At 45.0% G+C, this 12351-nt stretch overlaps 1 protein-coding gene across 9 annotated transcripts in view; it reads left to right on the forward strand.

Moving 5' to 3' along the window:
- The window catches only part of LOC135527803 (extracellular sulfatase Sulf-2-like), a 322483-nt gene that overhangs the window by 234404 nt on the left and 75728 nt on the right, over positions 1–12351 (forward strand). For all 9 annotated transcript variants that reach the window (XM_064956384.1, XM_064956383.1, XM_064956385.1 and 6 more), the window contains one exon: positions 2424–2661. In XM_064956384.1, coding sequence (XP_064812456.1) covers positions 2490–2661 — 172 coding nt within the window. In that variant the 5' untranslated portion in view covers positions 2424–2489. The remainder of the gene's footprint in view (positions 1–2423; positions 2662–12351) is intronic.

The raw sequence follows: 12351 nt of genomic DNA on the forward strand, positions 1-12351 counted from the left end.
CTTCCCCTTTCCACATCACTACCACTCTCTGTTGTCATCTATCCATAGTCACTTTAATAACTGTACCTACATGCACAGTTGAAGTCGGAAGTTGACATACACCTTAGCCAAATACATTTAAACTCAGTTTTTCACAATTCCTGACATTTAATCCTCGTAAAAATTCCCTGTCTTAGGTCAGTTAGGATCACCACTTTATCTTAATGTCAGAATAATAGGAGAGAGAATGATTTATTTCAGCATTTATTTATTTCATCACATTCCCAGTTGGTCAGAAGTTTACATACACTCAATTAGTATTTGGTAGCATTGACTTTAAATTGTTTAATTTGGGTTAAACGTTTCAGGTAGCCTTCCACAAGCTTCCCACAATAAGTTAGGTGAATTTTGTCCCATTCCTCCTGGCAGAGCTGGTGTAACTGAGTCAGGTTTGTAGGCCTCCTTGATCACACACACCTTTTTAGTTCTGCCCACAAATTGTCATAGGCTTGAGGTCAGGGCTTTGTGATGGCCACTCCAATAACTTTGTTGTCCTTAATCCCTTTTGCCACAACCTTGGAAGTATGCTTGGGGTTATTGTCCATTTGGAAGACCCATTTGCGACCAAGCTTTAAGTTCCTGACTGATGTCTTGAGATGTTGCCTCAATATATCCACGTAAATTTCCTTCGTAATAATGCCATCTATTTTGTGAAGTGCACCAGTCCCTCCTGCAGCAAAGCACCCCCACAACATGATGCTGCCACCCCCGTGCTTCACGGTTGGGATGGTGTTCTTCGGCTTGCAAGCCTCCCCCTCTTTCCTCCAAACATAATGATGGTCATTTTGACCAAACAGTTCTATTTTTGTTTCATCAGACCAGAGGACATGTCTTCAAAAACTATGATCTTTGTCCCCATGTGCAGTTGCAAACCGAAGTCTGACTTTTTTATGGCGGTTTTGGAGCAGTGGCATCTTCCTTGCTGAGCTGCCTTTCAAGTTATGTTGATATGGGTCTCATTTTACTGTGGATATAGATACTTTTGTACCTGTTTCCTACAGCATCTTCACAAGGTCCTTTGCTGTTGTTCTGGGATTGATTTGCGCTTTTTTGCACCAAAGTGCGTTCATCTCTGGGAGACAGAAGCATCTCCTTCCTGAGAGGTATGACGGCTGTGTGGTCCCATGGTGTTCATACTTGCGCACTATGGTTTGTACAGATTAACGTGGTACCTTCAGGCATTTGGAAATTGCTCCCAAGGATGAACCAGACTTGTGGAGGTCTACAATTTCTTTTCTGGGGTCTTGATGGATTTATTTTGATTTTCCCATGATGCCAAGCAAAGAGGCACTGAGTTTGAAGGTAGGCCTTGAAATAATTCCCCAGGTACACCTTCAAATGACTCAAATGATGTCAAATAGCCTATCAGAAGCTTCTAAAGTCATGACATCATGTTTGGGAATTTTCCAAACTGTTTAAAGGCACAGTCAACTTAGTGTATGTAAACTTCTGACCCACTAGAATTGTGATGCAGTGAATTATAAGTGAAATAATCTGACAGTAGACTATTGTTGGGAAAAATTACTTGTGTCATGCACAAAGTAGATGTCCTAACCGACGTGCCAAAACTATAGTTTGTTAACAAGAAATGTGTGGAGTGGTTAAAAAATGAGTTTTTATGACTCCAACCTAAGTCTATGTAAACTTCCGACTTTAACTGTACATTTTACCTTAACTAACCAGTGTCCCCGCACATTGACTCTGTAACGGCACCCCTCTGTATATATTGTTCTTTTTTAATGCTGCTCTTTAATTACTTGTTACTTCTATCTCTTAGTCTTGTCCTTATGTTTTATTAACTGCATTGTTGGTTAGGGGCTCGTAAGTAAACATTTCACTCAGCGCATGTGACAAATAACATTTGATTTGATTTGATTTATTTGGGTTTCTACGTGATCACCTTTGAGTCTGTAGAAAACTGTTCCTTTGTTTCCTGGCTTAGTATCGTTGATGGTAACTCTGATCAGTACAATGGTCTGGGTCTCTGTGGTGCTCATCCTCACTAGCAGGGCACAGGTCAGGTTTACTACCAGGAACACCATACTGATGGTCAGGAAGAGGAGGTACAGGGGTAACCTGGGGGACAGGAAGTAACATTGTTAGAGGTCAGAGGTCAAAGGTGAAGGAATCAATCAAATTGATTGATTGGTAATGTTGTCACCAAGCGCTCTTGTGTCTCCACAAGCTCTGTTTCCTCTCCGTGTCAGATTCACAAACCCATTCAGAGAATGTTGTACATTTTAGTGTGCGAGAAGGTTTTCACTCCCAATGTGTTTTACACAGGACTAGCGTTATTTGGCATTAGGTGTGAACACCTGTGTCTCTAGTCGAACTGGTCCTGTAGTCTAACCTATGTCCTCCTGTCTGTTGCGTTGTGTCTCCAGGAGTCTTAGCGGTGGCTGCAGCAGAGTGATCCAGTAGTAGCAGGGTAAGATAAGTTCGAGGTCAAGATGGCGGGACAAGGGCTGCTGCCCTCCACCAACCGTTACCTCCTCCTGCTCCTGGGGGTTCTGTCTGTGGCCCACGCCTCCATCTTCCTCAAGGCCTCCTTCCAGAGAGACCGCCGTAACATCCGACCCAACATCATCCTCATTCTCACTGATGACCAGGACATGGAGCTTGGTGAGTCTGCCTTCACAGCAGTGTCTCCGGGAGATCTTCCGTCCTCTAGGTTTTCACTCCAGCCCTAATCTAGCGCACCTGATTCTAGTAATTAGCCGATTGAGCAGATGAATCAGGTGAGATAAACTAACTAACATATTCCCGGATGTTATTTTCTTCCTTATTTCATTTATCTGTATGTCTGAGTACATCTCGCTATGTCCCTGTCACACAAAGACATGTTTGTCTGGTAACAGTTAACCTAGGCAAGGAGGTGCTGTCTCATTATGTCCCTGTCTGGTAACAGTTAACATAGACAAGGAGGTGCTGTCTCATTATGTCCCTGTCTGGTAACAGTTAACATAAGCAAGGAGGTGCTGTCTCATTATGTCCCTGTCTGGTAACAGTTAACATAGACAAGGAGGTGCTGTCTCATTATGTCCCTGTCTGGTAACAGTTAACTTAGACAAGGAGGTGCTGTCTCATTATGTCCCTGTCTGGTAACAGTTAACATAGGCAAGGAGGTGCTGTCTCATTGTGTCCCTGTCTGGTAACAGTTAACATAGACAAGGAGGTGCTGTCTCATTATGTCCCTGTCTGGTAACAGTTAACATAGACAAGGAGGTGCTGTCTCCTTATGTCCCTGTCTGGAAACAGTTAACTTAGACAAGGAGGTGCTGTCTCATTATGTCCCTGTCTGGTAACAGTTAACATAGACAAGGAGGTGCCGTCTGTCAGACTGTCTACTAATGATCTGCTTTTGTTTGTTGCCCTCCATCTGACAGTGTGGCCTGTCTTCCTGAGTGCTGCTGAGCTTGACGCCAGCTCTGTCTCTTTCTGTCTCTGTCTCTCTCTTTCTGTCTCTGTCTCTCTCTTTCTCTCCCTTTGTTTCGCTGTCTCTCTTCTTCCTAGACCAGGGATAGGCAACGCCAGACTCTTTGGTGGCCTGATTGGTGTCACACTTCTGCCCCAGCCCCAGCTAACACACCTGACTCCAATAATCAACTAATCATGATCTTCAGTTTGGACCCCAATTAGTTTAATCAGTTGTGTTTGCTGGGGATAGTGTTACACCACTCCAGCCCTTGAGGACTGGAGTGCCCACCCCCTATACTCTCTCAGTCAGACAGACAGCTAGAGTTCCCCACCCCTTAGACTCTCTCAGTCAAACAGACAGACAGACAGACATACAGACAGATAGACAGCTAGAGTTCCCCACCCCTTAGACTCTCTCAGTCAGACAGACAGTTAGAGTTCCCCACCCCTTAGACTCTCTCTCTCAGTCAGACAGACAGACAGACAGACATATAGACAGTTAGAGTTGCCCACCCCCTATACTCTCTCAGTCAGACAGACAGCTAGAGTTCCCCACCCCCTAGACTCTCTCAGTCAGACAGACAGCTATAGTTCCCCACCCCCTATACTCTCTCAGTCAGACAGACAGACAGTTAGAGTTCCCCACCCCTTAGACTCTCTCAGTTAGACAGACAGTTAGAGTTCCCCACCCCCTAGACTCTCTCAGTCAGACAGACAGACAGACAGACAGTTAGAGTTCCCCACCCCCTAGACTCTCTCAGTCAGACAGACAGACAGACAGACAGATAGACAGCTAGAGTTCCCCACCCCTTAGACTCTCTCAGTCAGACAGACAGACAGACAGACAGACAGACAGATAGACAGCTAGAGTTCCCCACCCCTTAGACTCTCTCTCTCAGTCAGACAGACAGACAGACAGACAGACAGACAGACAGATAGACAGCTAGAGTTCCCCACCCCCTAGACTCTCTCAGTCAGACAGACAGACAGACAGACAGACAGACAGACAGACAGACAGACAGATAGACAGCTAGAGTTCCCCACCCCCTAGACCCTCTCAGTCAGACAGACAGTTAGAGTTGCCCACCCCCTAGACTCTCTCAGTCAGACAGACAGCTAGAGTTGCCCACCCCCTATACTCTCTCAGTCAGACAGACAGCTAGAGTTCCCCACCCCTTAGACTCTCTCAGTCAGACAGACAGCTAGAGTTCCCCACCCCCTAGACTCTCTCAGTCAGACAGACAGACAGACAGATAGACAGTTAGAGTTCCCCACCCCCTAGACTCTCTCAGTCAGACAGACAGTTAGAGTTGCCCACCCCCTAGAGTCTCTCAGTCAGACAGACAGCTAGAGTTGTCCACCCCCTAGACTCTCTCAGTCAGACAGACAGACAGACAGCTAGAGTTGCCCACCCCCTAGACTCTCTCAGTCAGACAGACAGCTCGAGTTGCCCACCCCCTAGACTCTCTCAGTCAGACAGACAGCTCGAGTTCCCCACCCCCTAGACTCTCTCAGTCAGACAGACAGCTAGAGTTGTCCACCCCCTAGACTCTCTCAGTCAGACAGACAGACAGCTAGAGTTGCCCACCCCCTAGACTCTCTCAGTCAGACAGACAGCTCGAGTTCCCCACCCCCTAGACTCTCTCAGTCAGACAGACAGACAGTTAGAGATCCCCACCCCCTAGACTCTCTCAGTCAGTCAGTCAGTCAGACAGACAGACAGACAGACAGACAGACAGACAGACAGACAGACAGCTCGAGATCCCCACCACTTAGACTCTCTCGGTCAGTCAGTCAGTCAGACAGACAGACAGACAGACAGGCAGACAGCTCGAGTTCCCCACCCCTTAGACTCTCTCAGTCAGACAGACAGACAGACAGACAGATAGACAGACAGACAGACAGACAGACAGACAGACAGCTAGAATTCCCCACCCCCTAGACTCTCTCAGTCAGACAGACAGACAGACAGACAGACAGACAGACAGACAGACAGACAAACAGACAGTTAGAGTTCCCCACCCCTTAGACTCTCTCAGACAGACAGACAGACAGACAGACAGACAGACAGACAGACAGACAGACAGACAGACAGACAGACAGAGAAATGATGGTCAGTCTTCTATGCAGCTGCCATTGTGGAAGGCACACCAAGCCAGATGCCGCGTGACGCCGTCTCACTGAGAGGAACTCTTTGGCACGTCAGCACCATTATACCAACAATACATCACTTCCCCTACATTAAGGGCTCGGCGTGCACACCCAAGACTCGTCTCTCTGTCTCTCTGTGTGTTCAGAGTTGTGCTGGCATGGGGATGGGAGAAGAGGGGGGTATTAAACACTTTTCCACCAGTCATTTTCACTGTGTTGGGAGGGAGGGAGGGAGGGAGGGGGGAGGGAGGGAGGGAGGGAGGGAGGGAGGGAGGGAGGGAGGGAGGGAGGGAGGGAGGGAGGGAGGGAGGGAGGGAGGGAGGGAGGGAGGGAGGGAGGGAGGGAGGGAGGGAGGGAGGGAGGGAGGGGAGAGAGAGAGAGGGAGGGAGGGAGAGAGAGAGAGAGAGAGAGAGAGAGAGAGAGAGCAAACGGCAAAGCTTCAAACCAGCTCACTTCATAACTTAAAGGATTTAATTCCCTAAACCCCAGTAGATTAACCTACTGTAACCAGACAAATGAAATGAATTTCAATGCCCATTGTTACGGAACGAAAAAGAGGGGCTGTAATTCCGAATGGAAACCATGGGGTTCTAGATAAAAGTCCTTGGGAGTAATTTTCCAAAGCAATTTTGACAAAAGCCTCTATTCCATATAGGAGGGCAAGCAGCACTTTATCCCTTTTACATCCAGACCACCGAGAGACCAGCACTGCTCTCTGCCAATCACCCTCTCCGCTGTGGGCCGAGGACCTATCCAACGTTAAATCCTTGAATATGCAAACTTTCTACTGGGTAATTAACTATGAGTAGCCAATCAGAGCTCCTCCTCCGTTATCAGGCCCCACTTCAGAGCACTCCATGTATTACTAGGTACTGTGCTGTTTCCTAAACACTAAACCCTCTCCAGCTCTCTCCCCTTAAGCATGCTTGAAAATGGCCACTCCAGTTCCATCCAGCTTTACTTAGAGTAGTTTAGCCCTTCTCTCTCTCTCTGTCCGTCTGTCAGTCTCTCTCTCTCTCTCTCTCTCTGTCTCTCTCTCTCTCTCTCTCTATCTCGCTCTCTGTCCGTCTGTCAGTCTCTCTCTCTCTCTGTCTCTCTCTATCTCTCTCTGTCTCTCTCTCTCTCTCTGTCTCTTTCTCTCTCTGTCTCTCTCTCTGTCCGTCTGTCAGTCTCTCTCTCTGTCTCTCTCTCTCTCTGTCTCAGTCTCTTTCTCTCTCTCTCTCTCTGTCTCTGTCTCTCTCTCTGTCTCTCTCTCTCTGTCTCTGTCTCTCTCTCTCTCTCTCTCTCTCTCTGTCTCTCTCTCTCTCTCTCAATTCAATTCAAGGGGCTTTATTGGCATGGGAAACGTGTTAACATTGCCAAAGCAAGTGAGGTAGATAATATACAAAATTGAAATAAACATTAAAAATTGACAGTAAACATTACACTCTAAGGAAGAGACATTTCAAATGTCACTTGATGGATATGTATAGTGCTATAACGATGTACAAATAGTTAAAGTACAAAAGGGAAAATAAACAAATGTGGGTTGTATTTACAATTGTTTGTTCTTCACTACTTGCCCTTTTCTTGTTGCAACAGGTCACACATCTTGCAAATGTGAGATTCCTCTGCCTCTCTCTCACCTTGTCAAAGTAATTTCACAGCACATTACAATTACATTATGCCAGTGGAAAAGGTGATGCCGTTCCTGAATGAAAATGGCCCCTGAAGACGCCATATTGCAGGATGATTGCCTATTTTGTACAGGCTATTTTAGGCGGCTCTCCAATAGACTTGGCCAATCAACAAATTGCTCACTCCAAGTGTACAAGGTTAAAGGTGACTGTTTGGGATTCACCTCAGGCAGCCCTGTTCTCTGTGAAAAATCTCCCATGTTAGTTTTTTTTACAATCACTAGGACCCATTTCTCAATACTTAGGTCACTTTTTCAAAACGCTTCACACAGTTCTCCTAACTAACTTTTAGCTTGGCACAGCAGTTAATTTCACTTTCAAAATGCCCTAAAACTACCAAAACACTTCATAGACGTCTCAAATCAACTCGTTCTTCAAGAACACGAGCAAAGGTTGTCACCCAACAAGCACACGTTGTCACTCATAAAACAATGACCTAAACACTAACAACAGGTAGCATTGCACAATGTTGTCTTTACAAAACAAGAATGACACCTCTCTACTGTTTAGAATTCATTGCAGTTTATGTTACAGGAATGTATAAGACATGATGCAATATGCTTCAATATGTCATTTTATGGCATTGAGTGATTCCAAAATACAATAATTTGTATATACACCATCTACCGATACAGATACAGAAGCAATGCTAGTTTGAGTTTTATTTCTACAGGGACAGTGCACATTAATCAACATTTCAGTAAAAGTGCCGGTTTTAGCCAGCCGGCTAATTTTCAACCGCAGTCCCTGGGCAGGTTATTAAAAACAATTACAATATAGACAATAGCAACATAGAACAAGCAAGACATAGCAACATAGGACAAGCAAGACGTAGCATACAGACAGAGCAAAAAGCAGCAAGACAAAATTCATAAAAGCAACAAAGTGTTTCCACACCTCACAAGCTACAGACAACAGACAACATGGAAAGCGGCAACACACAGCTAGGGACCATGTTCACAAATCTGATTGACCTTTAGCCATGTCTTCAAGCATTTTGTGAAAGTGTGATATGTGGTGCAGTTATGTGTCTGATGGCAGTGTATTCCAGACATGGGAAGCTCTCACAGAGAAAGCAGATTTACTAAAGGTGCTTTTCCTTAGGGGAACTATACAGTCACCTCTCATGGCAGACCTTGTGGATCTGCTGCCATATGTCTGGGTTTTCTGTTTAACAAAAATATTGAGTGGAGGGGAGCCAGGCCATTAAGGATCTTGAATACAAGACATGCGTCGGTGTATTGCACAAGATTTTCCCAACTCAAGAGCTCATGCTTTCTAAGGATGTGACAATGATGATGGCTATTGGGCTTCCTATCAAGCACTTTGAGAGCCTGTTTGTAGACAGACTGAATAGGTTTTAATGTTGTACAGCAAGCTTGGGCCCAACTAGTCAAGCAGTATGTTAAGTGGGGAGTATCATAGAGTTGAAGTACAGTTTTGCTACCTCTGTAGTCAAACAATTTCGTATAAATCGGAAATTAGCTAGGTTGAATTTAGTTATTTGAATTACCTTTTTCACATGCTTTTTAAAAGAGAGGTTGGAATCAAGTATGATGCCAAGGTACTTAAAATCGGATACCACCTGGAGCTTCTCCCCTGACACATAGACATCTGGCTCAGTAGCATCTGTTGCCCTCTTTGTGAAGAACATGCAAACAGTTTTTTTCACATTGAGATGCAAACACGAGTCACTGAGCCACTTTGTAACCTGGACCATTACAGTAGTGAGTTCTTGTGCAGCTTGTTGTTTGCTCTTTGCATGCACATATATCACTGTATCATCTGCATACATTTGAACTTCAGACCCAGTACAGACAGAAGGCAGATCATTAATGTACAGGCTGAACAGGAGGGGCCCCAGTATTGACCCTTGGGGCACGCCCACATCATAGCTACGATAGGGCGACAGCTCATTGCTCACTCTGACACACTGAGTTCTGCCTTCAAGGTATGATTTCATCCATCTCAAGGCATCAGGGGAAAAGTTGAACTTTGACAATTTTGTGATGAGAATCTCATGGTTAACAGTATCAAAAGCCTTCCTTAGGTCCAGAAACACAGCCCCAACAGCACCCCCTTTGTCCATCTTGGACTTCACATTTTCCAGAAGAAAGCAGTTGGCCGTTTCTGTGGAGTGTTTCGCTCTGAAGCCAAACTGCATGGAGTGTAATGTGAAGGGGCTGTTGTTGAGGTGGGCAATCAGTTGTTCTGCTACACACTTTTCAACAACCTTTGACACCACAGGTAGTATACTAATGGGCCTGTAGTTACTCACGTCAGCAGGGTCGCCTGATTTAAAGATGGCCGTTATTATGGCCGACTTCCATACCCTTGGAAACACACCGAGACCAATAGATGTGTTGGTGACCTTAGTAATGGGGCCAATGAGTGACTCTTTGTAGTTTTTAAGAAAGGTAGAGTCCATCCCAAACACATCTTTGGCTTTAGAGTTCTTTAGTGAGCTAATCACCTTGTTCACCTTTGACTCAGAAGCCTCCCTTATGATGAAGACAGGTTGAGTGTCATTCACTAGCACTGAGCCCAAGAAACCGGTGGAGGGGTTCTGTGTCAGTGCCCTGACAGAGTCAATAAAGTAGGAATTGAAGGCTATTGCTATTTCGACTGCATCCTGTGTTAGATTGTTATTCACCATGATTTCTAGTCTTTTTGCAGTGTTACTATGGTCTTTCCCTGTTAACTTTTTTAGATTCTCCCATATCAATTTAAAATTTCCCTTTGCTTCACCAATTATGTTAATAAAAAAGTTTGCCTTGGCCTGTCTGATTTCTTTCATCACCTTATTTCTCAACATGGTAAACCTACGTCTGTCATGATCTAATTTAGATTTTAGGGCTATTTTTAGAGCATAATCTCGTTCTTTCATCAATTTCCAGATTTCTCCATTAAGCCAAGGAAGAGTGCTCTTTTGGCCAGGTTTGGATTTGATTTTCTTTAGGAAGCCATTTATTGTAGTCTGGATTGTGGATAGAAAAACCTGACTATCAGCTTCCACGTCAGTATAGGACAAGAGATCATTCCAGTTTATTCCCTTAATTGCTTTTTCAAAATAGTTTAATTCACTCTTAGGTATTCTGAGTTGATCCGGCTTTCTAACAGTAGAGGGGTTAAACCTGCTCTGGCTATAAGTGTCAGATTATGATCAGACAGCCCAGTAACCATATTGAATTATTTAGTCACTCTCTCTGGTTTATTACTGAACACCAAATCAACCTGTGTTTTAGAGCAACAAGTCACCCTGGTTGGCCCTTTAACTAGCTGTGTAAGGTCAAAGGTATTAGTGATCCGTTTGAGGGTTTTCCTACAACACTTGTCTTCATAATTAATGTTAAAATCTCCCATTAAGATGACCTCTTTCCCAAAATCACAATCCCTAAGCATGGTATTAAACTGATCAAAAAACACACTTTTGGTGGAAGGTGGCCTATACATTCCAATGAGGGTAAAAGACATTTGGGGAGACAGTGTAACTTTCAGGCCGATACATTCTAGTTCTAGTCAACCCTGTCTTCTGCATTTGGTCACAGGTTCTCATCCACGTCACATCTTATATCATCTTGGGCAACACACCTAGGAAAGAATCTTTTGGAATGCCTGGTCCATCCCTGGCAATCTTCTGCAGATATGTCCAGGCATCCAGCCTTTGATCATGTGGATGGTGGTCATAAACTTCCACCTCCATGAGGAAAATAGTTCCTCTATGGGGTTGAGGAATGGAGAGTAAGGTGGGAGGAAAATAGTTCCTCTATGGGGTTGAGGAATAGAGAGTAAGGTGGGAGGAAAATAGTTCCTCTATGGGGTTGAGGAATAGAGAGTAAGGTGGGAGGAAAATAGTTCCTCTATGGGGTTGAGGAATGGAGAATAAGGTGGGAGGGAAATAGTTCCTCTATGGGGTTGAGGAATAGAGAGTAAGGTGGGAGGAAAATAGTTCCTCTATGGGGTTGAGGAATAGAGAGTAAGGTGGGAGGGAAATAGTTCCTCTATGGGGTTGAGGAATGGAGAATAAGGTGGGAGGGAAATAGTTCCTCTATGGGGTTGAGGAATAGAGAGTAAGGTGGGAGGGAAATAGTTCCTCTATGGGGTTGAGGAATAGAGAGTAAGGTGGGAGGAAAATAGTTCCTCTATGGGGTTGAGGAATGGAGGGTAAGGTGGGAGGGAAATAGTTCCTCTATGGGGTTGAGGAATGGAGAGTAAGGTGGGAGGGAAATAGTTCCTCTATGGGGTTGAGGAATGGAGAGTAAGGTGGGAGGAAAATAGTTCCTCTATGGGGTTGAGGAATAGAGAGTAAGGTGGGAGGGAAATAGTTCCTCTATGGGGTTGAGGAATGGAGAGTAAGGTGGGAGGGAAATAGTTCCTCTATGGGGTTGAGGAATGGAGAGTAAGGTGGGAGGGAAATAGTTCCTCTATGGGGTTGAGGAATGGAGAGTAAGGTGGGAGGAAAATAGTTCCTCTATGGGGTTGAGGAATAGAGAGTAAGGTGGGAGGAAAATAGTTCCTCTATGGGGTTGAGGAATGGAGGGTAAGGTGGGAGGGAAAGTGACACCATCCTGTGATGGGCTGCAGACCACTCTGTGACTGTACGGGAGTGGTGAAATGCCACATTGTCCCATACAATTACCAATGTTGGCCGATTTCGCCTCACTGCAACCCTCTGCTCACCTGGTACAACCCTTCCATAGAGGTCATCCAGGAATGTAATGAGACGCTCGGTGTTGTACGGCCCAATTAGCGGTTTGTGTAACAGAAATCCATCAGAGGATATTGCTGCCACATTGTGATGTTGGCACCCCTCTGTGTAACATCTTTCTTCTGTGGACGAAGGATCGGACCAAAGCGCAGCGTGGTTCGAGTTCAATATGTTTAATAAAGACCATACATTTACATTTACATTTAAGTCATTTAGCAGACGCTCTTATCCAGAGCGACTTACAAATTGGTGAATTCACCTTCTGACATCCAGTGGAACAGCCACTTTACAATAGTGCATCTAAATCATTTAAGGGGGGTGAGAAGGATTACTTATCCTATCCTAGGTATTCCTTGAAGA

Source organism: Oncorhynchus masou, chromosome 33 (assembly GCF_036934945.1).
Source record: "Oncorhynchus masou masou isolate Uvic2021 chromosome 33, UVic_Omas_1.1, whole genome shotgun sequence".
Classification (NCBI taxonomy): Eukaryota; Metazoa; Chordata; class Actinopteri; order Salmoniformes; family Salmonidae; genus Oncorhynchus; species Oncorhynchus masou.